This window comes from Castanea sativa, chromosome 5 (assembly GCF_040712315.1).
Source record: "Castanea sativa cultivar Marrone di Chiusa Pesio chromosome 5, ASM4071231v1".
NCBI lineage: Eukaryota > Viridiplantae > Streptophyta > Magnoliopsida > Fagales > Fagaceae > Castanea > Castanea sativa.
This window is the reverse complement of record NC_134017.1, coordinates 22,952,987-22,979,846: the sequence shown is the minus strand read 5'-3', so window position 1 is coordinate 22,979,846 and position 26,860 is coordinate 22,952,987. Positions and strand designations below refer to the sequence as shown.

At 40.3% G+C, this 26,860-nt stretch overlaps 3 protein-coding genes across 3 annotated transcripts; 1 reads left to right on the top strand and 2 right to left on the bottom strand.

Moving 5' to 3' along the window:
• Nucleotides 1–1,353: 1,353 nt before the first annotated feature.
• Nucleotides 1,354–2,910, top strand: LOC142634952 (uncharacterized). The gene has a single exon (XM_075809180.1). The coding sequence runs from the start codon at nucleotides 1,354–1,356 to the stop codon at nucleotides 2,908–2,910; it is 1,557 nt and encodes a 518-aa protein (XP_075665295.1).
• Nucleotides 2,911–3,782: 872 nt separating this feature from the next.
• LOC142634951 (serine/threonine-protein phosphatase 7 long form homolog) lies at nucleotides 3,783–5,889 on the bottom strand. Its single transcript, XM_075809179.1, has 6 exons — nucleotides 5,746–5,889; nucleotides 5,376–5,644; nucleotides 5,185–5,272; nucleotides 4,706–5,092; nucleotides 4,446–4,598; nucleotides 3,783–4,211 (listed from the first exon to the last, which is right to left on the bottom strand). Exons 1-6 carry the CDS (start codon nucleotides 5,887–5,889, stop codon nucleotides 3,783–3,785), a joined length of 1,470 nt encoding a protein of 489 aa, XP_075665294.1.
• Nucleotides 5,890–9,650: 3,761 nt separating this feature from the next.
• LOC142634950 (putative FBD-associated F-box protein At1g55030) lies at nucleotides 9,651–11,556 on the bottom strand. The gene is made up of 5 exons (XM_075809178.1): nucleotides 11,467–11,556; nucleotides 10,864–11,424; nucleotides 10,617–10,757; nucleotides 10,258–10,530; nucleotides 9,651–9,716 (listed from the first exon to the last, which is right to left on the bottom strand). The coding sequence occupies exons 1-5, from the start codon at nucleotides 11,554–11,556 to the stop codon at nucleotides 9,651–9,653; spliced, it is 1,131 nt and encodes a 376-aa protein (XP_075665293.1).
• Nucleotides 11,557–26,860: the final 15,304 nt, after the last annotated feature.

The window sequence follows — 26,860 nt, the reverse complement described above, 5'->3', positions numbered from 1 at the left end:
CAGATCATTCTAAATAATTTTAACTACTATGATAGACAATAATAAATTATCAACGAACCAATCCTCTTTAATAGAATTCTCTTAACTCTAGCTATTTAAACATTGAATATTTTTAATAGATTACCTTGTATTGCATTTTAATGGTTGTGTAGTGTTAATATATTAATACTACTTTTATGTTTTAGTGTGAATGGCAGAAAAGTTATTCATTTTTCTCATCCATTTCAGTGGAATAATTAAACATGGCGAAAATGGGGTTTATTACCAAGGGCCACCTCCTTCTATGCTTCCATTAAGCAGGGGTGTGACATTTGAAGATCTATGTGATAGAGTAGCATCCACGCTTCATATAAACAGAGAAGATTCAAAACTTACTATTTGGTATAAATTTCCTTTTCAATGTCATCCACATCTTGTGAATTACCAACAAGTTTTGGTAAAAGATGATAATGGTGTCAATGCAATATTCGATATGCTAGACTGCCAATATGGTTTTGTAGGTGCAGAGTTGTACGTGGGTGTGGAGCCCATAAGAAGCCACCAAGATGTTTTTCCCATTCGATATGGCAACGAAGGACCGAGTGCACCGTTCAGTTATTCACATGGTGGGCACTTTCATGATTCATATGCCACTCATACTAGTCATTATTTTGAAGATGTGGCTCGTTCCCCAATCAACATTGGTGGTGCTGACTATCATGCTCCATATACCCATGTTGCAACTGAGGACCAACATGCTCCTTATCGGCCAATGAACACCAATGATGTTGACTATGATAACCTAACTGAGCATGTTGCACCAGAGTTTGAAGCTCAATATGACCAAACCGCCACTCAGAGAGCTGCTAATGATCCCAATGATACACACCGCATAGCTGCTACTACTGAAAATGCAGTCTATACATTATCAGAAAGGATGCGGGCCATGGATAGTAATGACCAACTTGATAACGGTGAGGTCCTTGATGATGTTGGAGATGAACAGGAGCTTCCCAATGAACCTAATCATGAAAGCAGTCCAGCAATGGTGTCCCATCAACCTTCATCACTGAGTTTTTCACTGAGATAATATGATTGATCCAACCCCACCATTTGAAAAGCCCATTCAGAGTACTTGGGACCCTACCCAAGAGTTTTATGTGGGATTGCTTTTTGCTGATAAGGATGAACTACAAGCTGCTATTAAACAGTATCACATCAAGAGGAACCAAACATTTAGTGTAAAAGAGTCAGATCGCATGTTGGTCTGTACGTTGCAAAAATTGTTCTTGGCGTCTTCGAGCATGCTTCCGGGCTACACATGGGTTCTTTGAGGTTAGGAAATACAATGGTCCACACACATGTACGGAGTCCATGCTCACACAAGATCATGAGCAATTAGACATTCATATTATTGAGAAAGAGTTAAGGGATATTGTCAAAGATGATCCAAACATAAGGATTTCTTCGCTTCAACAGAGTCTTTACAATAAGTACGAATACCAGCCTTCTTATTTTAAGGTGTGGGAGGCAAAACAGAAGGCAATTGTTAGAGCATTTAGTGATTGGGACAAATCTTACCAATTATTGTCAAAACGGTTGAAAGCTTTGACTAATTCAAACCCGGGCAGCAGGGTTATTTGGAGAACGGTACCTGCTACTGTGCCAGGCTGTGCCATATTCGAGAGAGTGTTCTGGGCTTTTGGTCCATCAATTGAAGGTTTTCAACATTGTAGGCCAGTGATTAGTATAGATGGAACTTTCCTATATGGTAAATACAGAGGTAAGTTATTGATTACATCAACTTGGGATGGTGACAATAGACTTTTTCCACTTGCCTTTGCCATTGTGGAGGAGGAATCTGATGATAGCTGGTATTGGTTTTTGCGTTGTATTCAAAATAATGTCACTAATCAAGATGAGTTATGTGTCATATCTGATCGCCACCCTGGTATAATGTCAGCGATACGGGTTATATGTGAATTGACACATTGGCATCATCGTTTTTGCCTTCGCCATGTGGCTAGCAATTTCAATCAAAAAATTGGGAATAAAAACTTGAAGGCTATGGTAATGTGGTCAGGCATGGAGAATCAACTACGAAAGTATCAAATAACAAGGGATAGAATTACTCAATTAAATGCAGATGGTGATAAGTATTTAAGGGAATTACCAGTGCAAAAGTGGACATTAGCACACGATGGTGGACATCGTTATGGGGCAATGACCACAAATTTGTCTGAAAGCTTCAACGGTGTTCTAAAGAGTGCTAGAAATCTGACCATAATTGCGTTAGTCGAGCTTACATACTACCGTTGTGTAGCCTACTTTGCCAATCGGTATACTAAGGCACGCGTAGAGATTACAACCGGTGAACGCATTACAGCCTATGCAAAGAATATATTCAATAAATGGGAAAAAAAGACACCAAAGCATTCAGTTATTGTGTTTAGTCATGAAGATAGTCTATTTGAAGTCGGAACACCAATAAACCCTAACTCTGCATATAGGGGTAATCATCGTCATGAGGTAAATTTGAGGGAGAGCACTTGTAGTTGTCAAAAATGGCAGGTTTATAAGATTCCGTGCTCACATGTCATTGCCGTGTGTAAATATCAAGACATCTCTGCAATGCGATATATCGACCGCTGCTACTGTTTGGAAGAACAAGTTGCTTGTTATGCACCTAGATTTTGCATGGTTCCAGACAATGTACATTGGAATGAGCCTGATTTCCCGGTCTTGTATCCTAATGTGAAGTTGCGCCGTGTAAAAGGTCGACCAAGATCAACTCGACTTCTAAATGAAATGGATTTAGGGACAGAGCATAAACCAAGGCCATTGTGCAACCTCTGTAGGAAAGAATGCCATAACAGAAGAACATGCCCCACTCGAACTGTGGCTGGCTCCACTAGTGGCCAAATTGAATGACCCAACATAAGTATTCAATCTACTTCAGTAGATTGGTTGGACTGTTTTTTTTTTTTTTAGGAGTTAGACCATATTGTTAGTTTGTATTATTTGATAAAACAAGTTGGTACTAACTCCATATGCTACAATGTTTTCTATCACTGCAAGTTTGATTGGGGTGTATGTTTATTTATTTTTGTGTGTGTGTGTGTGTGCATGTGTGTGTGTATATATATATATTGCGTATTATAGTTTAGGAGTTCGATAACACCTTTAAATATATACTTTTATGGAGTGCTTGGGTCCTTTACCATGTCTGAAAACTTCAAATAAGGAAATAAATCAAAGGGCCACAATCTAAAGAGGAAAAATCATATTTGAGCACTAATCAGTATTTTAGACGTATCTCTCTCCTCAAAAATCCAATTGACTTAAGACTAGATGGGCTAGAACCGTGACTTAAATATCTACAACTTTTATGTTTTGAGTTTTTTGAAATTCACATTGTTTGAAGGCCGAAATTAACTCACAAATTACTACTGTAAATTTGGATGAAAATTAGATGGTGAAAGTTTTATTTTTCTTTGACACTTTTACAAGGGTTTGGAAGAGAGGTTGTGGATTGGAAAATTATATTAAATAGATGTATGATTAAATTAATTGGGCACTAATTTCAAATACCAAATATGTGTACACATTTCTTATTTTTGCAAAGGTCTTACAGTTAGTAGTATAACGTGATATATATACTATCTAGGCATAATATTTTTTCCTACAATGATGCATAAACAATGATAATACTTTAATATATTTTTAATAATTGATTAGTGATTTCCACGATGGGGTACATGAAGTTTTTGTTGTGTTCCACAACGTGGAGGATGCCTATTTACTCATTGAGGGTACCTTCGTGCTTGCACAGGACTATTCCCCATGCGCCTTGGCTGTGTTCTAATATCAAAATCTGTTTGATAATTACCACCTTCATCACTTTCATTATCTGATGACACCTCCATATCTTCTGCATCTTCCCCACTATCCTCATTTGAGGTATCTTCCTCAGAGTCTGTTACAGAGGCCTCTTCCTCAGAGTTCGGAGCACATGCCCATGTATTAGGTGGTGTGCAGAAATCACCAACATGAGGGGATGGTTGGGAAGGTTGTTCATAACTAAACTGGCTATCTTGGCTATAATTGTATTGCCCAGAATAGTATGGAGGTGGCAATGGATGATAAGAGGGAGGTGTTGAACTAGGCTGGGGATAGTGGTCATAACTAAACAAACCCTCTAATCCTTGTCCTGTGGAAGTGGATAATCCAATCTGTTGATATAAAGACATACAATACTCGTTGACATTAATTGGATTATACTCATTGAAGGTGGTAGGCTCATTATGGGCAGATGTGGATGGCCCAGCTTGGGTAGAGGTGGATGGTCCAGTTTAGGTAGACGTGGATGGTCCAGCTTAGGTAGACGTGGATGGTCCAACTTCATCATTTCTACGTTGTCTACCCTGTCTTCCTTGGTGCCTCTGTCGTCGCCCAAAGTGTGTCACCCTCTTAGTAGGGACGAAGGAAATATCTGCTTTCATCGATAACTTCACTCGAGTAAGGCCCTCTACTATTGCCGGAAGGACTTGTTGTGCAGTCAAGTCAGCCCTCCCTTGGTTTGCAATAGCCGAAGTTAACATATTATTAATTTCTGTTTGCTGCCACATAAAAAAAAAAAAAATTATTAGTGCAGTATTATTAAAAATGCTAAAATAATAATTTGTTATCAATATTAGTGCAGTATTGAAAATGCTAAAATAATAACTTGGTACATATGGGCAGCCGCCTCTGGTGTCGTAAATAAGTGGTCATGTTGGTGGTACCATGTTGTGTAGTGCACATCTAGATGGAAATTTTCATCCCCAACTATATTTTGAGCTCGCTCGTGCCAAAGTTGGTAGTAATGTGCATGATGCCTACACCAATCAACACCAACTTTTCCTGTCAACTTTACACAATGCACAGATTTATCAAAATTGTCAGTAGGCCACTTTGAACATTTTTGCAACAATCCAAATTGTCGCATGACTCTCTCTGGATGGTAATACTCAACAATTTGAAAACATAGCAATGGCACTGTTGTAAGCCATATATGTTTTCTTGCAAGACACCATGGATGCATATAATTATCGTATGGTGTCCAAATAACCTTCTATTTCAATTACAATAACTAGGTTATAATCGATCAAGACAATAATATAACTAGTAAATTAACCATTAATGCATTGTGACAACATATATTACCTGATCTTTATTATGTGTATCGTGATTAGAACGGTATGCAGGTAGAACATGCGTTGGTGTGTGAGTATAAGTTCTCTTGGTATCCCACCTATACACAATTAATGATTGCCACTAATTTTAGGGTTTGGAAGTATCAAGGATAAACGCTACAGTATACAATATTGTATAGAAATAGAAAGTAAATATTATACCTGCAACTGTATGGGTCGTCACCATTTAAATTTATTGGAATTGGGGTCAGATATGGAAGATGCTCCCATGCCCATAATTGTAATATGAAAACAGGACCTGCAACCTCTGTGGTTTTTTTAATAGAAGCAGTACACAACTCTTTATAAAGGAAAGCAAGTGTGGCACTACCCCAGCTATATTGCCCAGTTACACCAAAGTCCGCTAACAGCTTGAGAAAGCAGCAATGCAATTTATTTTGGCTCTTATTTCCAAATAGTAAAGCCAAGACCTGGAACATGTATGCCCTAGCATACTGTTGGGTTGTTACAGCATTGGCACCCTCTAGTAGGTTTAAAAATGTATTCCTAACCCATGTTATTTTAAGGCTACCAATGTCAATGCAGTTTCAGGTGGTGTCACTCCAAGTAAATTCTGACAAACTGGTCCCCATTCCATATTAGTGGGCCCGCACATTGCATTGCCATCAATAGGCAATCCTGTAATGATTGCTATATCTTGTAGAGTGATCGACATTTCACAATTTGGTAAGTGAAATGTATGGGTTTCAGATTGCCACCGCTCCACCAAAGAAGTGATAAGACTCTACTCAATATCTATATGTGGTAGGCAGGTAACACGGTATAGTCTACATTGATGCAAATATGGGGTGATATGCTCGCCTAACTGCCGGGGGGGGGGGGGGGTGCAAACCGGTGGGGTCGCACTCGTAATGTGGAAACCTGAATTTTTTTTTAAAATGTACAATGTTATATTGCTAATGTTGAAATTATTTTCATGTAAATTGAATAATTATAGACATTATTAGGATATTAATAAATTTGGATCTCGCAATGTACATTGCCTTCCATTGCATCATTAGAGATGTGATATTGTTGTTGGGTTGGCAGAGAATGATCGAATGACCCAGGCTCCATTTCAAATATATCTTACATTAAATGCTACAATGAGTTAAACCATATTTGAAGATGTGTTTTCACAGTATCTTTAATATATAAATACTGAGATTAAAAAATTACAATATCTGAAAGTACATTTTCTACAAATCATTTATATAAAAAATTACAAACTAAGCAAATAATTTCCAATTAAATTAGAGGCTGAGAAGCTTACTACAATTGTGATACGAAGTGAAGGAATGTAAGAATTATAGAGTGATGCTTGCAAGAAAAGAAAGAAAGAAAGAAAAAAAACATAATCAGATAATCATAAATATCTTCTAAGAACAAAAGAACAACAATAAAATATAATAACATTAATATAACCATACATAAAGCATATAATTAATTTTTATGTCAACTAAACTTTAAAGAAAACGAAACACAAATGTACAATTTATTGTACTAAAAAAAAAAAATACACATACATATCTTTATTATAAATCAACAAACATATTATGCAATATATTTTTTTCCAAGTAATGATGTAATAACTGATAATAACAAAGTAAAATTGACTATAAAAAGATCACAATAATACAATTTGATCACAATAATACAATTTATTACAATTTTTGTGGTCATATACTACTAATAATAATAACAATAAATAATATTAAATAATTTCAAAATTAACAAAACATATACATAAATTTAATTAGATAGAGAGTTGAGATGCTTACGATAATTGTGATACCAACTGAAAGAGTAAGAATTATAGAGTGATACTTGCAAAAAAGAAAAAGAAAAACACAATTAGATAATAATAAATAAACACAAAATAACAACAACAACAACAACAACAATAATCATAATCGCTGAAGCAAAAGCAAAAAAACTTACATTAACCCAAAACTTACAATTGTGTACGCTGAAGCAAAACTGAAGAAAAATTGAACAATCGAATAGAAGTTTTTTGTGGGCAAACTTCAAGCAGAGATGAAAAGTAGAAGTGTTTTGTGAGAAGGAAGGGCTTGCCTTTTATTACAAAGATGTGAAATAAAAAACAAAAAAAATTCATTTGTCACGGAGGCTAACTGAGTCCCGGTCTTTTTGTTACATCAATCATATTTTTTGCAGAGATTCTTCTTAAAGTCTTGTTTGATTCTTAGCAAAGAATCTCAACAAAGAATCTTAGCAAAGTTTTATTCAAGTACCGAGTCACATCAATATATATTTTTTTCTATAACTTTCACAGAATCTATGTACTACTTGAATTTGTGGCAGATAAGAATCCTTCTATTTCGGCAATGTCATTGCCACAATTGGTTTTTTTTTTTTTTTATATAATTTTTTCACATTTTCGGCAATAGCATTGCCGCAATACCCACAATTCTTTTTTCTTTTTTTCTTTTTTTCTTTCCCCCTATTTCGGCAATACCATTGCCACAATTCTTTTTTCCCCCTATTTCGGCAATACAATTGCCACCATTCTTTTTTTTTTTTCCTCCCTATTTCGGCAATCCCATTGCCATAATTCTTTTTCCCCCCCTATTTCGGCAATTTCATTGCCATAATTCTTTTTTTTTTCTTTTCTTTCCCCCTATTTCGGCAATACCATTGCCACAATTCCTTTTTTTTTTTTTTTTTCCTTCCCTATTTCGGCACTACATGGCCACCATTCTTTCCCCCCCCCCCTATTTCGGCAATCCCATTGCCATAATTCTTTTTTTTTTTTTTTTTTTTTTCCTTTTGACCACTCGCACATGAGCACTCACTGAACCGGGCAGGGCTGGGCAGAAGGAATTTTGGCAACACTGTTGCCGAAATTCCAAAATTTCTCTCTCCTCAATTTTCATTTTCTCTCTCATGCTTTTCTTAGAATTTCGGCAACACTGTTGACGAAATTCACTCTCTCTCCTCATTTTCCCAAATAACTTGGAACAGTGATAATAACCCCAAAAAACTTCACTTTTAGCAATATTTACCCAAAAGACTCCATTTATCTTTCTATTAAAAAGCTTTAAGTTGATTTTGAAGTTGAAATTAAAAAAAAAAAAAAATCATACAGTATAAAATCCAGAATTTGAAAGAACTATATATATTTTAAATTATCAAATATTCAATGAGTTAAAGAGCTATCTAATTCTATATTGCAAATAAATCTAATATCAAATATCTATAGATAAAACTCAACTTCCAATAAATATCAACTTCTAAGATGATCTCAATAAACAACACAAATTATTTGCGTTGATTGTCGAAACACAAAAACAAGTACACGCACATAATCACGTCTTTTAACATTTATTCACTCCCAAAACCAACATGGAAGTCCTTTTGAAATAAGCTCAAAGCCTTATCAAGGTTGTTGCCAGGCATCCATATAAATTAATGACATCTACAAGCACCTTCTCCGTCTTGGCCAACAAATCAATCCAAAACAAACATCAACTTCACTAATTTCAAAATACCATACTTTCACTCACCAATTTATAATTCAATACTCGCATTCACCCATTTAGCCTTGCTTGCAGTGTAACCCAACATTGGTAACCTTAAATTCTATTTTTTCCTCTATTTTGGAATAGCCAACTTTACTTATCATTTAGTCATGGTAATTTCAACATTTTCTGAAAGTATCACTAGTTATCAACTTTTTGAGTTTGGTTTAATTGTTTTCACTTGCCTTCTTGGTGGGTTCTAAACAGTTGAACACATAAAGGATAGTAGAAATGCATTGACATCTTAGCTAGATGGTAGAAACTAAAATTTAGACGCAATAAATTCCATAACCTGTTTTATCTTGATGTCGCGGAAGCTACAAGAAAACAAACATGTTGCTTTGTGAATGGGGGAAAAAAAATACTAAACACATTAATTTCTGAATGAAAACCTTGAATCCACCAAGGGAATAGGGTTCTAAAATCCACTAGAGAGAAATAGACAAAGTCTATAATTTTATAAATCTAAAAAAATAAATTGCCTTAGAGGCTACAATATGTTTAAATAGTAAAAAGAAACCCTAGAGCGACAAGGAAAACATCTGAAAACCCCAATTCGTGCTGATCACGTAATTAGGTGACAAAATAATAATTTTTATCAAAAATAACAAAATTGAAATAATTGCAGAAATTGAAAATACTGTCTCTAAAAGACGTCTCAAAATAGATTGGACCTTACTTTGACTTTTAAATTAAAAGTTATTAAGGAAAAACAAATATTACTATTAATAGCAAAACACTGTTTTCGAGGCCATAACAAAGGAATTTGCTTAAATTTAGGCGATACTTGAGGCATGTAAGTTTGGATTAGAATATTGTTTCCCTTCAACCAGCCAAATTTAATGCAATTTTGACATCATCGCTTTGATGGCCTTTACTGGCACCCTGCTTGATCTTACACTGTGACTTTCGACGTCCTTGATGCTCCAAAAAGGCCTGTGTTGTCTGTTTTACATCTTATCTGCATTTTAAAAAAAAGTTTCTTACTCGCATTAGAAGTACTCTCTAAGAGATTAAAGTACTTTTTCTTGTTCTTTGTCATATCAGATATTCTATTACTCTATTATTGTATCACTTTTTCTCCGTAAATTTATTGGCATAGCAATCCAATCAAATCAACCAAACCATAAACAAACACCTTGTGGTGAGTTTGGTGACCAGTAACATTAGGTGTCCGTTTGAGAATATCTTATTTAGCTGAAACTGAAAACTTTTTGCTCAAAGTATTGTAGATAAAAGTAAATGTTAACTGAATAGTACAATGAGATTCATGAATAGTACCATAAAATGCAGTGGGACCTACGAATAGTAGTAAAAATAAGCTAAAATTGCAAATAAATTGAAAATTTCAGCTTGTCCCAAAGGGACACTAAGTTTCTAATTATCAACATAGGTAATCATGCTCTTATATATACATACAATACAAAACCATCTTAAAACTTAACATGGGTAATCATGATGAAGTAAAGTTCAATATAAAACTCATAGGAGAGATAAAATACCGTAGAGAATTTGAGTTCACACATTGAAGAAGCCCTTGGCAACTCAAACAATTTGTAGAGAATACCAAAATTTTTCTTATAACTTGATGAGCCAGAAAGAATGTCCATTCTTTCCAACACTTTTGCATTCTTTAGCATATATGTTATGAGATTCAGTTCATGTTCCAACCCTTTAAATTGTAGTAAAGAAATTGTTCGAAGGTGTGATTTTAGACATTTTGGAACATCCACTGACTCTGTCCAGCAGGACTCATGTGGTCCTTCTATATCCACCTGATGAAAACATGCAGACCCAACAGTGAGTAAAAAGCCAAGCCTAAGAGAAGATTAGCTGAAATAATTTTTAAAACCAAATTGACCTTAAGAATAAGGTTCTCAAGATTAGGAGAATTTTCAAGCAAAATTGGCAATAGATGAGAATTGCAGCATTTTACTTCAAGTTGCAGCCGGCTCAAATTATTATAAATGGGAAGATCATTTGCAGAAGCAAAACTCAAAGACTGCAATAACATTATTACAAAAAAAATTAGTAAGCTAAAAGAGTTGAGGTGAAAACAATCTAAGAGAGCATGAAATTGAGGAAAGCAATTTCAAAAAGGAAATCACCTTGTTATAACGCAATGTCAAATTTCGAACGTTTGGAAGCGCTTTGAGAAGCTTGACAATGCAGTCATCGTCATGTAGTTGATAGCGTTCAAATAAATTAACATTTGCTTCAACTACGTTGGTTGCTTTTTGCACCGAAAAATCATGGCAATATGTATTGTTTAGAATCAGAAACCTAAGACTCGGCACATTTATCTGAACTTTACCAAATCTAGCATCTTGAACTGGATTCTGATTGTCGATCTCAAGATACTCCAATGTTGGGTTATTTAATATAAAATTGACATTATTGTGAGGTCTATTCAATAAGTGCAATCTCAAGAAGTTTGGGGAACCAACTAAGAGGCGATGAAAAGAGTCATCATTTTCGACTTTGATTTTTTTAAGATAAAGGTGTTTCAGATTCGGTAGATGAATAGAAGGAGGACAATGGAGAACAGTTTTGCCATTCAGTTCCAAAACCTCAAGAGATCCACAACAGAAAAGACTATGAGGCAACTCACAAGTGCTCTTAACCAGGAGGTGGAGTTCTTGGACACCATGCTCCACTGCATAATCAACCTATGTACGAACATGGCTCCGATCAACGTAGTGGTTGAGTACAAGTCGGAATTTCTTCACAGGAAATGGTTTGCGGAGAGACAAAACTCTGAACGCGAAGTCCTTGTCTCCGAAATCAAGAATGGAGAGCATAGTCCACAGCTGCTTCCACCTAGTTGACAAGATTGATGTGGCGACCACATGTTTGGTTGGGAGGAATGAAAAGATGTGGAAGATCAGAGAATCCGGTAAATCACTGATCCTATCAAAGCTTGCGTGTTTTCATTTTTTGCATTTTGAATTTGATTGGGCCATCACTTCTGGTCAAGGTTGGACATGATATCAGTAAATAATCCAAAGTGAAAAAAAGAAAAAAAAGAATTGTTACAAATTACATGTTTTTCAATAATCAACTGATTTTTGCACTTTCAAACATGATGTGGGTAAAGCTATCATGACGGTTTGGCTGGTATGATTAAATTAAGGTGACGGGTAATATGGTTTAAGAGAGGACGGATCGGTGGTAGACGGACGGAAAGAAGTTATACATCGCTCTCCATGCCCCCTTAAACCACGCTATGAGATTAGGGCTGACATGGCCTTGAGTGTGATTCACGCAAACGTAAATACGAAGAATTCTTGCGCTACACATTAGCCTTAATCAAAGGAATTTTATAAGGAAAGGAATTCTTGAAGGTACGAGAATGGAAAGAGTTTTGGTCATGAAAGGAAAGAGCTTGATAATCAAGGAAGAAAGGGCCGACTCTACGCCTCTATAAATACATCCAAAATCCCCATGACTAAAGGTACGCACATTTGACTCAACTCTAGCACTTTAGGGTTGAGAAGAAATTCTAACTTGACCTTCGGAGGGTTTTTGGCCGGCACCACACCGGTGCTCTCTTTTAGGTCTCTTTGTTTTCTTTTTGTAGGTTCGATTCGAGTTGGAGAGTGCTTGCAACTTACTGGTGATATTCTCAACCTCATCAGTTGGCGCCGTCTGTGGGAAATGAGTGTGAAAGGAAAACTGATTCAGCCTTTGCTCTATTCCAAAGACGAAAAGTTGCATGGTACTCACCAGATCAATGGCGACAGTCAACAATCAGGGCAAAGAATCGCATGCTACAGCACTGGAAAGACAAGTCCAGACGCTTGCTGCTGCTGTCGAGCGCCTTACTAAGCAGAACAACGACTTGGAAGAGCAACTACGGCAGATGACCGCGCGCCAAAGTGCACCACAGGAGGACCAGGAAGTCGCGAGTCCGGAGGGGAGGGATGCCGTCAGGCCTGAAGGTAGCACTGCACCGACAAGACAGGAACGGCAGGAGACAAACCCGCTGTCTGCTTTGGACTCCATGCCACCTCATATCACCGCTGAAATGCAGGAGATGAGGGAACGCATGGATGCGATGATGAACGCCCTTAAGGGCCGGGTATCCAGCAACCTGGACGACCTAGTCCACAGAACGGATTTGCCCTTCACGGCTTTGGTGAACACGTGCCCAGTTCCTCCGAAATTTCGTATGCCCCACGTGGAAAACTACGACGGATCTAAAGACCCGGTGGATCACTTGGAGTCCTTCCGAACCCTAATGCATCTTCAGGGTGTACCGGATGAGATAATGTGCAGGGCTTTTCTCACTACTTTGAAAGGACCTGCAAGGGATTGGTACAGAAGGCTGACGCCAAATTCCATCGGCACTTTCAAGGAGCTAGGCGCGCAATTCGTGTCACACTTTATTGGAAGCCATCGTCATAAGAAGTCTATTGCCTGTATACTGGGTATTAAGCAACGAGAAGACGAGACACTAAGGTCCTATATAGCCCGCTTCAATAAGGAGTCCCTCTTGATAGACGACGCAGATGACAAGATATTGGTGGCAGCGTTCACAAACGGGCTACGAGAGGGTAAGTTCTTGTTCTTTCTATGTAAAAATGACCCAAAGACTATGTCCGATGTATACTACAGGGCGACAAAGTATATGAACGCGGAGGACGCCCTGCTGGCCAAGGACGACTATAAACCCAGGAAAAGGGAAAGACAGGAAGATACGAAACCAGATAATGGACGAAAAACGGCAAGAACCAGAGATCGACGGGAAGATTGGAGATCCAAACCACCTTCGAGGAGGTTTACGAGTTTCACCCCCCTCACCGCCCCGATTGACCAGGTGTTAATGCAAATCAAAGATGAAGGAACCCTGACGTTCCCGGGCAAATTGAAGGGAGATCCGAACAAAAGGCCACGAGATAGATACTGCCGCTTTCATCGTGACCACGGCCATGATACGACGGACTGTTACGACCTGAAGCAACAGATCGAAGCCCTCATCAGGCAAGGAAGGTTGCAGAGGTTCGTGAGGAAAGAGAGAACGGATCAACCCCAAAAGCAGGGTCAAAGACGGGAAAACGAACGTCCCAGACCACCGGTAGCGGACATACGGATGATAATAGGGGGTAGTACTCCAACGGGGTCGTCTAAAAAAGCCAGAAAGACCTATTTACGGGCCGTACAAAATGTCCAGTCAACGGGCTCTTCACTTGAAAGAATACGGCGGAACGGCTCCAGTATCGAGTTTTCTGAAGAAGAGGCCCGGCGCCTTCACCACCCTCATGACGACGCGCTTGTGGTTAGTATACAGGTCGGAGACTTCAACGTCCACCGAGTTCTAGTGGACAACGGGAGCTCGGCGAACATCCTTTACTACCCCGCGTTCCAACAGATGGGGATTGCAAAAGAGCGACTGGTCCCGGCATGCACACCCCTCGTCGGCTTCGGGGGAACCCGGGTCCATCCTTTAGGATTCGTCACGTTGGAGGTGACGGTAGGAGACTACCCGCAGCAAATAACCAAGAATGTTTCCTTCCTAGTGGTTGATTGCTCCTCAGCGTATAATGCCATACTCGGGCGACCCACTCTCAACGCATGGAAGGCCGTCACTTCTACCTACCATTTGATGATCAAGTTCCCCACCGAACATGGAGTTGGAGAACTGCGCGGAAATCAGGTGGCCGCACGGGAATGTTACGTGGCCATGATGGAGATGGATGACCATGTACAAGCAATGAACATCGAGGAACAGAGAACAGCGGCAGAACCCGTGGAGAGATTGGAGGAGGTGCAACTGGACGATTCAAGGATCGACCGGACCACCAGGATAGGAACCTCGATAGACCAAACGGTTCGACATGCACTTCTGCTGTTCCTCAGAGAGAATCAAGACGTATTCGCATGGAGCCATGATGACATGCCAGGAATAGATCCGGCAGTCATTGTCCACAAATTGAACGTGTCGCCTTCGTTCTCTCCAGTTCGACAAAAGAAGCGCGTATTTGCCCCCGAACGGGATCGTGCAGCAGCAGAGGAAGTGCAGAAGCTACGGGAAGCAAACTTCATACGGGAGGTATACTACCCTGACTGGCTGGCAAACGTGGTGATGGTTAAAAAGTCAAATGGGAAGTGGAGAATGTGCGTCGACTTCACGGACCTGAATAGAGCGTGCCCTAAAGATAGTTACCCGCTCCCACGCATTGACGCCTTAGTGGACTCCACCGCTAGACATGAGTTGTTGAGCTTTATGGACGCCTTCTCAGGGTACAATCAGATCAAGTTGGAGGAAACAGATCAAGAGAAAACATCGTTTGTGACAAGCCAAGGGCTTTTCTGCTACAAAGTGATGCCGTTCGGACTGAAGAATGCAGGAGCCACGTACCAGCGATTGATGAACAAAATGTTCGCGCACCAGATTGGCCGGAATGTCCAGGTCTATGTAGATGACATGCTGGTGAAGAGCGTAAAGGTGTCGGATCATCTGAGGGATCTACAGGAGACTTTCAACACTCTTCGAACGTACAAAATGAAACTGAACCCAAGCAAGTGCGCATTCGGAGTGACCGCTGGAAAGTTCCTAGGCTTCATGGTGTCCCAGCGGGGCATAGAAGTCAACCCCGAGAAAGTGAAAGCAATTATGGGGCTCTCTCCCCCAAGAACGGTGAAGGAAGTGCAAAGTTTGACAGGGAAGATAGCAGCTCTGAACAGGTTTGTATCAAGGGCAACGGACAAATGTCTGCCTTTCTTCAAAACACTAAGAAGATCTTTCGAATGGACGGACGAATGCCAAAAGGCATTTGAGGAGTTAAAAGCATATCTCTCCGCCCCGCCACTGCTTAGTCCGTCCACGCCAGGGGAGGAATTGTTCCTGTACCTTGCCGTCTCGTCAGCAGCCGTAAGTGCGGCTCTCATTAGGGAGGAAGGAAAGATGCAGAAGCCCGTGTACTTTGTAAGCCGAGCGCTAAGGGGTGCAGAGGAGAGATATCCACGGATGGAGAAAATTGCCTTCGCTCTTATAATCGCGGCACGAAAGCTGAAGCCTTATTTTCAAGCACATCCCATAATAGTCCTAACGGACCAGCCCCTGCGAAGAGCAATGAATAATCCTGAAACTTCCGGATGGATGGCTTTATGGGCGATTGAGTTGAGTGAGTATGATATCCGATACCAGCCACGAACAGCAATGAAAGGGCAAATATTGGCAGACTTCATCGCAGAATTCACTACGACTGAGGAGCAGGGGGCAGAAGTGACGCCCACATGGAGAATTCACATAGACGGGTCCTCCAATAAGCATGCGGGAGGAGTCGGAGTTGTACTCCACACACCAGAAGGAGATAAGATTGAATGCATGATCCGTCTAGAGTTCCCCACTACGAACAACGAAGCAGAGTATGAGGCCCTGGTGGCAGGATTGGAACTTGCAATAGCAGCTGGGGCGAGGAAGGCAGCAGTCTACTCCGACTCTCAAGTCGTAGCTAGCCAAGTCAATGGGAACTATGATTGCAGGAATGAACGAATGAGAAGGTACCTCGAAGAAGTGAAGGAACTAGCGAGCAACCTCCAATTCACGATAGCTCAGGTCCCAAGAGAAGAGAATCAAGAGGCGGACCGACTCGCTAAGGCTGCTTCGACCGAACCCATGACCGCTCCAGAATAGGTATTATCCTTTGTCCAATATTCATCGCTACTAGATAACGTTCGGATACAGGAATTAAGCACTCAGGACGATTGGACGGCTCCGATCGTGGCTTACCTCAAGGACGGGAAGCTGCCAGACAGCAAGCAAGACGCAAGAAAGTTGAAGGTTAAGGCTGCCCGATTCGTACTGATTAAAGGCATCCTCTACAAAAGAGGATTCTCCCGACCGTATCTAAGGTGCCTCGGCCATGACGAAGCCGACTACGTGATGAGGGAAGTTCATGAGGGAATTTGTGGAAACCACTCGGGATCAAGGTCTCTGGTGCACAAGCTACTCCGAGCAGGATACTACTGGCCGACAATGCAAAAGGATGCCCATACGTACGTCAGAGCCTGTGACAAGTGTCAACGGTTTGGCAACCTTATTAGACAGTCGACGGAGGAACTCACACCCATGACGGCCCCATAGCCGTTTGCACAATGGGGATTAGATATCATGGGCCCATTTCCAATAGCAGCAAGACAACTGAAGTTCTTGGTGGTTGGCATCGACTACTTCACCAAGTGGGTGGAAGCCGAAGCCCTTGCAACTATCACGGAGAAAAACATTCGCGGATTTGTATGGAGAAGTATTATTTGCCGATATGGGATCCCTAGAGTGCTCGTTTCCGACAATGGGAAGCAATTCAACAACGATGCATTCCGAGACTTCTGCTCTCAGCTGGGTATCAAGAACCACTACTCGTCGCCCGCACACCCACAGGCCAACGGACAAGTCGAAGTCACGAACCGGTCCTTACTAAGAATTATCAAGACCCGACTCGAGGGGGCAAAAGGCATATGGCCAGATGAACTATCGAGTGTGTTGTGGGCGTACAGAACAACGGCAAGGACGCCAACAGGAGAGACACCGTTTCGATTGGCGTTTGGTGCTGAGGCCCTCATACCGGCAGAAGTGGGGTTGACGAGCTACCGCATGGAAAGCTATGACGAGAACAAGAACGATGAAGCATTACGTCTGGAGCTTGATCTTGTCGATGAAGTCAGGGCAACAGCTGCCCAGAGACTGGCACGCTACCAAGACATGATGACGAAACACTACAACTCCAAGGTCCGGCACCGAGACTTCAAGGTTGGAGATCTGGTGTTACGAAGAGTGCTTGGTGCTACGAAGGATGCATCCCTAGGAAAGCTGGGTCCTAACTGGGAAGGCCCGTACAGAATCATCTCATGGCACAGGAAATGAACGTACTACCTAGAGACATTAGACGGAAGGAAGTTGGGCCATCCCTGGAACACGGAGCACCTGAAAAAGTACTACCAATAGCGCAGCAATCAGAAGACGATATCTACTGCCTAATTTTTTGTTTAGTTTTTAAAACAGTCATAGCTTTTACTTTTCTACTCATGTTTTCTTTTCCATTGACAATATGGTTTGTTAAACTTATGAGAGGAATTTTTATTTAGAAAATACGGAATGCATGCTGTTGAAAAACCTACGAGTCCACAAAGTGGACGGATCATCCAAAGGATGAACACCCTACAAGTCCACAAAGTGGACGGATCATCCAACGGATGAACACCCTACAAGTCCACAAAGTGGACGGATCATTCAAAGGATGAACACCCTACAAGTCCACAAAGTGGACGGATCATCCAAGGGATGAACACCCTACGAGTCCACAAAGTGGACGGATCATCCAAGGGATGAACACCCTACGAGTCCACAAAGTGGACGGATCATCCAAAGGATGAACACACTACAAGTCCACAAAGTGGACGGATCATCCAAAGAATGAACAACCTACAAGTCCACAAAGTGGACGGATAACGAAAAGATAAGAATATACAAATCCACAAAGAGGACGGGTTTTTCAGAAGGGCAAAATGGACGGATAATCCAAGATATACTGAAGATATAAGGCAAAGCTTAAAATGACGGATCAAAATATTAACGGATTATCAAAGAGTTACAAATGATACCGTACAGTTCGACAAAAAAGAGTCCAAAAAGTTTAACAGAATACAGAAAATGAACTTGTTCCTTATAGCTACAAATCAAATTAATCTTTAACAATGACGGGTTCCTCAGGAACTTCAGGCAACGGCTGTACAGACTCCGTGACGGTCTTTTCTTCTGTTGCTTTAACAAGCCCGTCGTCATCCAGAACCTCGCCGAAGAGTTCCTCGGTCCCTTCAGAGTCGACGGTGTGAGCAGGGGTTCGGGCCTCAGCGTCTATGGTTATATGAGCTAGGTCCAAATCAGGGAACGATGCCTTAACCTGACGGAGGCAATCATCGAACCCGTCGTTGAAGGAGGAACCTAGCTCCGTCAGAAGTGCGTCGGAGTCTCGATATTCATGGACGGCATCAATCTTCGCCTGCTGAATGTCGTCGTCATGAGATTTCACTTTCTTCCTTAGCAGCTCCACCTCCTTCTCTAAATTTTCGCGAGCCTGCTCAGAGAGCGTCAGCTTCTTCTCATGACGGACCCTCCACAACTTCAACTCGTCCAGCTCTTCCGCCGTCGCCTTTGCCTTAGCACGAACTCGCTTGAGGGCTCTTTCCTGAGCAAGGCAACGGTCTGATAAGCCCTTGGCCATTAACACACCCTGTGACGGTTCGACCAGAAATCAGCTCATGATGGCAAAGAACTAAACAAAGTTAGGGGTTTATGACGGAAGCTAACCTGGGCTAAGCTATACAGACAAGAGTCCCCCATGGTCTCGGTGGCATGGTTCCCCAAGTCCTCATAATCGTCGTCGCTGATGATGGAACCTATACGACGGAGAGCGTATTGGGGGTCTTCACGAAGCAGGACGGGGGGTTTCTCCTTCGCGGAGTCCGGGTTGGTCATCAAACCCTTCCCCTTGTCAATTCCAAGCTTAGTGGCCGGTTTCGCCATGCCGGACCCCAGACCGGCAGGTAGACCCGTCACAAGCTTTTGCTTCTTCGAATGATGGTCCACCCTCTCGACGGATGGCCTTTTGATTGATGGCTGTGACGGTTCTGGCTTTGGAGCATCGCTCACCTTTTTCTTCTTGGCTGCCTGTTTGATGAGCGCCCGTCTCCTAGCATCGTCCATTTCTACAAAGGAAGACGGTCAATAAAAAGCAACATAAGGACAGGGTATCGACGGAAGGATTCCAGCACTTACGTTTGCGTACACCTGTATCGTATCTTCTGGCGACGGGTGTGGGTTCAGGACCTTCACAATACCAATGCAACGTGTCCAAGGTGACGAGCTTCGACCAGGTCCGTTCAGACAACTTCGTCTTTTGGAAAATTTTCTCCAAGAAACCAAACTGTTCGGTCGAGATAGGTGGACGGTCCCTTGCTAAAAAAAAAAAAAAAAAAAAAGGGGTAAGAGAAAATTCATGAAATAAATTACGGTTAATGAATAGACGGGCTCGTACCGAACAGGGGCATTATACCCAAGGTTTTATCAACCGGCATGTAGTCGTCGTCGCCTGGACGACACATCCAGTTATCCCCTCGAAGAAAGAAGTAACGACCCTTCCAATTACGGTTGGAATCTGGGGTCTCGGATACTAGCCTGAGTACCGGACTCCTCGGTACAAAGCTGTACATCCCTTTGGACTTTGTGATTTCGGATGGACGGTAACAATGAAAAAATTCTTCCACTGTTAACTGTCTGGCTCCGTCAGACATGACGCCATACAGTACCTCAACGCTCAGGAAAACCCTCCATGCGTTCGGAGATATCTGGGTGACGGCTAGACCTAGGTACTGAAGGAGACGACGGTGCAATGCACTTAAGGGGAATCGGAGCCCCGCTTTTAGCATTTGCTCGTAGACACCGACGTCTTCGAGGCCGCGGTAATAACACTTTTCTGATTTGAATGGTAGACGGATGGATATGGTGTCGGGTATTTGATACTTTCGCCTCAGCGTGTTGAAGTGCGCTGGCTTAATAGTTGACACGAAGTCATTCACCGTCCACAAAGGCAGCAGGACGAACTCCCTGAAGCCGTCAGGTCCAATGACGGATTGAATAGGAGGGTCGACACCGTCTAGGTTATCGGACAAATCATACTCTGACCCATTTCCATCCTGTCCTTCGTCTTCCTCATGGGAAGGAGAGCTTGATGACGGTTCCCTCCCTTCGCTGGAGGTGTCCTGGTCTACTTGACCTGACGGAAACACCTCTTCGTAACCCGCTCCCTCGCGGGCACAAGACTGACTACTCGACGCCTCACTAGACATCTGACACCTACATACGATGGGTAAAGGAAACCTAAGGCTCTAGATTTATACCGACGACGGGACTAACAAGAAAAATAAGGAATGAAACGCTGTATAAATAGTCTACAAGCAGACGGTGAGAAAAACTTACAAGTAGACGGCGAGATGCGCACGACGGAGAAAGGTATCACCACGTCGTTTCTCGGCCTCCAAAGAAGACGGTTGCTCTCTGAGAAGAGGTGACGGTTGCGCTCTGATCAGAAAGTTCTCTAAAAAGTGTAAAAATGAATACGGTGGGTGATATATATATAAGGGGAACGGCGCGATAAATGAAGCGACGCCTCGATTTCAGCGAACAACCAGTGAAATATCCCCACGTGTCCCTGAACATTTATGACAGCTTCCAGCCTGTCCGTCAGAAACTATTAATGTCATTCCGAGATACCGCTTCGTAGAGATGACGGTATCACGGAACGAGGGGGCATCTGATGTGGGTAAAACTATCATGACGGTCTGGCTGGTATGATTAAATTAAGGTGACGGGTAATGTGGTTTAAGAGAGGACGGATCGGTGGTAGACGGACGGAAAGAATTTATACATCGCTCTCCATGCCCCCTCAAACCACGCTATGAGGTTAGGGCTGACATGGCCTTGAGTATGATTCACGCAAACGTGAATACGAAGAATTCTTGCGCTACACATTAGCCTTAATCAAAGGAATTCTATAAGGAAAGGAATTCTTGAGGGTACGAGAATGGAAAGAGTTTTGGTCACAAAAGGAAAGAGCTTGGTAATCAAGGAAGAAAGGGCCGACTCTACGCCTCTATAAATACATCCAAAATCCCCATGACTAAAGGTACGCACATTTGACTCAACTCTAACACTTTAGGGTTGAGAAGAAATTCTAACTTGACCTTCGGAGGGTTTTTGGCCGGCACCACACCGGTGCTCTCTTTTAGGTCTCTTTGTTTTCTTTTTGCAGGATTGATTCGAGTTGGAGAGTGCTTGCAACTTACTGGTGACATTCTCAACCTCATCAAAACACATGCCCAAAAAAAAAAAAAAAAAGTGTAAAAGAACAAAAAGACAAACAAAAAGACAACAAAAAGACCAAACCATCGATGAACTTCATAATCATACTATTACTCATAGAAAAATAAAATACATTTAAGACGAATATATGTACAAATTACCTATAACGATTGTGATGACAAGGTCTCTTCTATCCTTTACTTTTTTCTTTCTGTTCCTCTCTTTTCCTCTCCCTGTGTCTTCTTTAGTTGTTCTGTGATTTATAGTTGGTCTAGACTACCACTTTTTTTTGGGATTAGACTTGGCTCTATATTCCACACGTGTGATATTATTATTATTTTTTCTTTTTCTTGGTTTTGAAATTTCAATGATTTTTGACTGAAGTCACGCTTCCAGGTCCTAGACTCCCAGTTGCTGCGACAGAATGAATACTGCGACAAGATGAAAAGAAAATCTTAGGAGGCACTGAAGAGGCGGAGGCTGAATTGAAGTGATAGATCAGTTGTGAGAAAAAGAAATAGGGCACAAGTTTTAATTAACTCTTAGTTTTAGGTAAAATATCATTTTTGTCCTAAAGAAGGAGATTAGGGTTTTAAAAAGAAAACTTTAGAGGTGATTAGGGTCTTAGAGCGTCTATATCAGTTCATTCATTTTACACATTTATTTTTACACTAAAAACCTAATTTTATTATTTTACGCATCTATCTTTACAAAACACCCACATTAGTTCATCTATTCTTTCACCTCTTTTAATTAAATAATCAATTTTCTCACATTTTTTATTATTTCTCTCAACTACCCACATATAACATGCGCGCTCTCTCTCTCTACCCATTTCTCATTTCTGATTTGTTGCTCTCTCTCTCTACACCCATCTCTCCCTCTCGATCAACTCTCCCTCTCCGATCCACCATCTCAGATCAACTCTCCCTCTCTGATCCACGAGCTCCGATCCAAGCTCCAATCCACGATCCGCGAGCTTCGATCACGATCCACGAGCTCCGATCCACGATCCGTGAGCTCTAATCCACAAGCTAGACCCACGAGCTCCGATCCAGTCAAGCACCAATTGTTTTGATCAAGCACCGATCTGTGTTTGCGTATCTCTGTTTTTTTTTTTTTTGAGCAAGTGTATCTCTATGTTGATTTTCTGTGTGGATGTATTTGTGTGTGGGTGTGTTTGTGTGCATCTGAGGAAAAAGAAGAAGATGAGGAGTTGAGTTTTAACTGGGTTTGTTAAGCACGAAAAAGAGAGAGAAAAAAAGGAACAAATAGAAAATTATAAAATAATGGGATAAACGAGTTACAGTAACCGTGTAAATATACACGGTTACTGTAGCTCGTGGATGGATTTGCACAATTTTAGACATTTTTACACCCACTGATGTGGGTGTTTTCTTGCTCAAAATGTGTAAAATTGGTAGTTATTTGTATTTTAGAAACTTTTATATGAACTGGTGTGGATGCTCTTAAAAAGGAAACTTTACAAGCTTTCTAGGTTTGACTTTTTTTTTCTCCACCATTTTTTTTTTAATACAAGATATAAATTCTATTCTAATCTAATCTAAGTGTATATGTATGTGAAGCGACCTCTTGGAGACTTGAATTCCGGCCCTTATCCCCTGCACCTCACAAACACTTATACTTGTGGAGTGACCATCACACCAAGGGTGTGCGATGGTTCCACCACCTTTTTTAAATAAGAGCTTAATAGGCCTTTTTAATAAGCTTTCCTATTCTAAGTAGGTTTACACAAACCTTGGGCTTCCTTAGTCCTATAAGAATTGTACAAACCCATAAACAAATAACTAATAGGGATAATTACAGATTTCCCACATGTGGTTTAGCCCAAATTTAACTTACCCACCTGTGGTTTTATTTTTGACACTTTACCCACCTGTGGTTTATTCCGTCTATGCTCCGTAGCCCACCTCTAATTTTTTCGTTACTCTAACACATTTCATCAAAAAATCAAACAAGAAATTAGATCAAACACTCCTCTCCCATACACTCTCTATGCTTGCTCACCCACTTGGGAAAATAGACATTTGATATCAGCTTCCATAATAGGATTCACCATTTGTGAACACATGTGACACCAATACCTTACTGCGATTGTTTCCTCCATTTTTTCTCCTCCCTTCTTTCCCCACCACCACCACTATCTTTGACTCTGTCACAATCAAAAATTTAAATTAAAAAAAAAAAAATCAACACAGTAATTCAATGAATAATAAACATTAACCATCCCCAACACAAAACTCTCATAGTCAAACATTCATTCACAAACAAAGAATCAATTAGTTTGCAAGTCTTTCACAGATCTAAATCATCATCAAGCTTTTCAACCACCACACCAAAAAAAAAAAAAAAAACCAAAAAAATAGAAACCCCACAAAATTCCCAGATTAAAAAAATGCCCAGAAACATTGTTTAATATTATAGAATAAAGGTCACAGATTTGCATACCCATTAACCCAAAAAGGCAAAAGTAACACCCTAAAAAGCAAAAGAACCTGGTTAAAATTGTGAACAAAGATAATCTAGTAAGCAAAAAAAAAAGAAAAAAAAAGCGTTTTTGAAATTGATCTGCAAATAAAGAAAAAGAAATGAGATTGAGAGAAATTTTGCACTTACCAAGACCTAGAAGAGGAACAAGAGAAGAGAGTGAGAGCAGGTCCAAAATTAAATCTAAACAAAAATCTATAAAATTTGGCTTTTGGGTATTGGATATCAGAGAAAATAAGGAGGGATTAGACTCAGCAGTTTATGTTTTTATAAAAACTTAAATTGCTGAGTCTAAAGCCTTCTTATTTTCTAAGATCCCAAGTGGGTGAGCAAGCGTAGAGAGTGTGTGGGAGATGAGTGTTTGATCTGATTTTTTGATGAAACGTGTTAGAGTAACAGAAAAAATTAGAGGTGGGTTACAGAGCATAGATGGAATGAACAAGGGGTGGGTAAAATGTCAAAACTAAATTCACAGGTGGGTAAGTTAAATTCAGGCTAAACCACATGTGGGTAATCTGTAATTATCCCTAACTAATAAAATTAAAACGTTGCAGGCTATATCAGAAATCCTGCAAGCAATTGATCGAGAGGTATCGAGATAGATTGACAAGTATTTAAGAGGTATATGGGCTTACAGATTCAGCTTTTCTTGAGTAGTTCTTGAGTAATCTTTATGTATTCAATATAACCACTTGTAATGATCATCTTGAATTTACTTAGATTTACTCAAATACAAGTAAAATGTGTTTTGTCATAGGATAAAACGCATAAGGATTGTACAAACTCATAAACAAATAGCCAGTAGAATTAAAATGTTGCAAACTATATCAGAAATCTTGTAAACTCGATAGATCAAGAGGTATCGAGGAGGTATAGGAACCTGCAAATTCAGCTTTTTTTGAGCAGTTTTTGAGTAATTTTCATGTCTTTAATGTAACCACTTGTAATGATTATCTTGAATCTGCTTAGATTTCTCATATACAAGTAAAATATGTTTTATCATAGAATATGTCAATTACATAAAAATATAAATCTAACAATATTTACCTAAATGCCATTACATTTATGTGAAGCCGTAAGAAAAACTATACAATGTAAATAGCGTGTGTAAGTTTGCCTAGAAGAAAACAAACATTTTAGAATAAACCCAAAATAACCTTCAACTTTAACTTATTTATCTTCCATTGTTTTGGGTTTTTCAAGTGTGGTCCCAAGAAACCCATCTACACCCGAGAGAAGAGAATAAAAAAAAAGAAAAGAAAAGAAAAGAAAAGAAAAGTAGCGCTGGTTTGGTCGTGGACCACAAGCAAATATGTAGGAGGAAAGAGTACTAAGGGCCCGTTTGGTTTAGAGGTGTCTCAGTTTTCATATCTCAGTTCTCAGTTTTCATAACTCAAAATCAAAACCCATAACTCATATCCCAAATTCCACTATCATTAAAAAAATCAAACACTTTTGTTTGCTCACAAAACTCAGTCATGTATCTTAGTTTTAACTTCACTTTTTGTGACCCACCCATTGACACTACACAGAAGAATATGGTTACTACTTGTGTTGCTTTTCTTTTCTGCTCTTCAAACCCAGCTACACCGAAACCCAGCTCCACCACCACCAACGGCAAACCCAGAAATCCACAACCACAACCACCACCACCAACAACCCTCAACACAACCACAACCTCCACCAAAAAATCCAAATGAATTAAAAATCCAAACCCACCAACAACCCTCAAACAAATGTGTTTGATTGAAGAAGAAAAAAAGAAAAAAGAAGAAGAAGTATTAGGTCTCACCGCGTTACAACCATCACCGCATGAAGAAAAAAAAGAAGTAGCAGCTTGAACCGAATCCCTTGTCGCCGGCGAAGAAAGCATCGGGTCTCATCACGTTGGGAGATAGAAAGCATCTAGTCTCGAATCCCTTGTCGCCAGCGAAGCTTCCGATCTTGAGGTCCACGTGCATAGCAAACCTAAACCGCAAACATATCAAACCCAAACTTCCGATCTGGGCTGACCTTGAACTGATCTAGTGGTTCTGATTTGGGCTGAGCTTGAACTGATCTGGTGGTTCTGATCTTCAGTTTTGCTTGAACCGATCTTCAGTTTTCCGATTTGGGCTGAGCTTGAACCGATCTAGTTGTTGCTCATGACGGTGATGACTGGTGTGGCGGTGGCGGCTTGTGGAGGAGCAATGAAGGGCCAGTGAGAAGAGAGAGCTCTAGGTAAAAGAAAAAAAAATGAAGAAGGAGAAGTGATGGAGAACGGGTGGAGAGAGAAAAAGAAATCAGTGGAGAAGAAAGAAAGAGGATAAAGTAAGAGACAGGGGTAACAAAATCAACAGATACGGGCCCCACAGAGTCATAAATTTACACAACTGTCACTAAGTTATGTATCTCAAAAACTGAAAACACTCATTTGGGGTTTTCAGTTTTCATCACTCTCACTCAAAACTTTTGAGTTTGAGTGATGAAAACAATATTAGAAAATCAAGCCAAACAAAAAAAATTATGCGGGTCTCACAATTTTTGATAACTCAGTTATGAGTTTTGGATCATATCACTCAAAACACCTATAAACCAAACAAGCCCTAACTCTTTATTAAAAAATGAATTTTTTTAAAAAAATCTTATATAATAATTGTGGTTTAAAAATTAATAATTTATATAGGAATAATAAAGGAAGGAGTTGGATGGAGGTTTTTTTTATTATTTTTTTTATAAATAATTTTAGTTTTAAAATT

Coding starts and splice junctions, on each gene's coding strand:
- LOC142634950 (XM_075809178.1), bottom strand. CDS start 11,556: ATGCTCTCCATTCTTGATTTCGGAGACAAGGACTTCGCGTTCAGAGTT. Junction 10,758..10,863: donor TGACATTGCGTTATAACAAG/GTGATTTCCTTT, acceptor ATGTTATTGCAG/TCTTTGAGTTTTGCTTCTGC. Junction 10,531..10,616: donor TTGAGAACCTTATTCTTAAG/GTCAATTTGGTT, acceptor TGTTTTCATCAG/GTGGATATAGAAGGACCACA.
- LOC142634951 (XM_075809179.1), bottom strand. CDS start 5,889: ATGTCGATCACTCTACAAGATATAGCAATCATTACAGGATTGCCTATT. Junction 5,645..5,745: donor CTGAAACTGCATTGACATTG/GTAGCCTTAAAA, acceptor TACATGTTCCAG/GTCTTGGCTTTACTATTTGG. Junction 5,273..5,375: donor GACGACCCATACAGTTGCAG/GTATAATATTTA, acceptor AATTGTGTATAG/GTGGGATACCAAGAGAACTT.
- LOC142634952 (XM_075809180.1), top strand. CDS start 1,354: ATGCTCACACAAGATCATGAGCAATTAGACATTCATATTATTGAGAAA.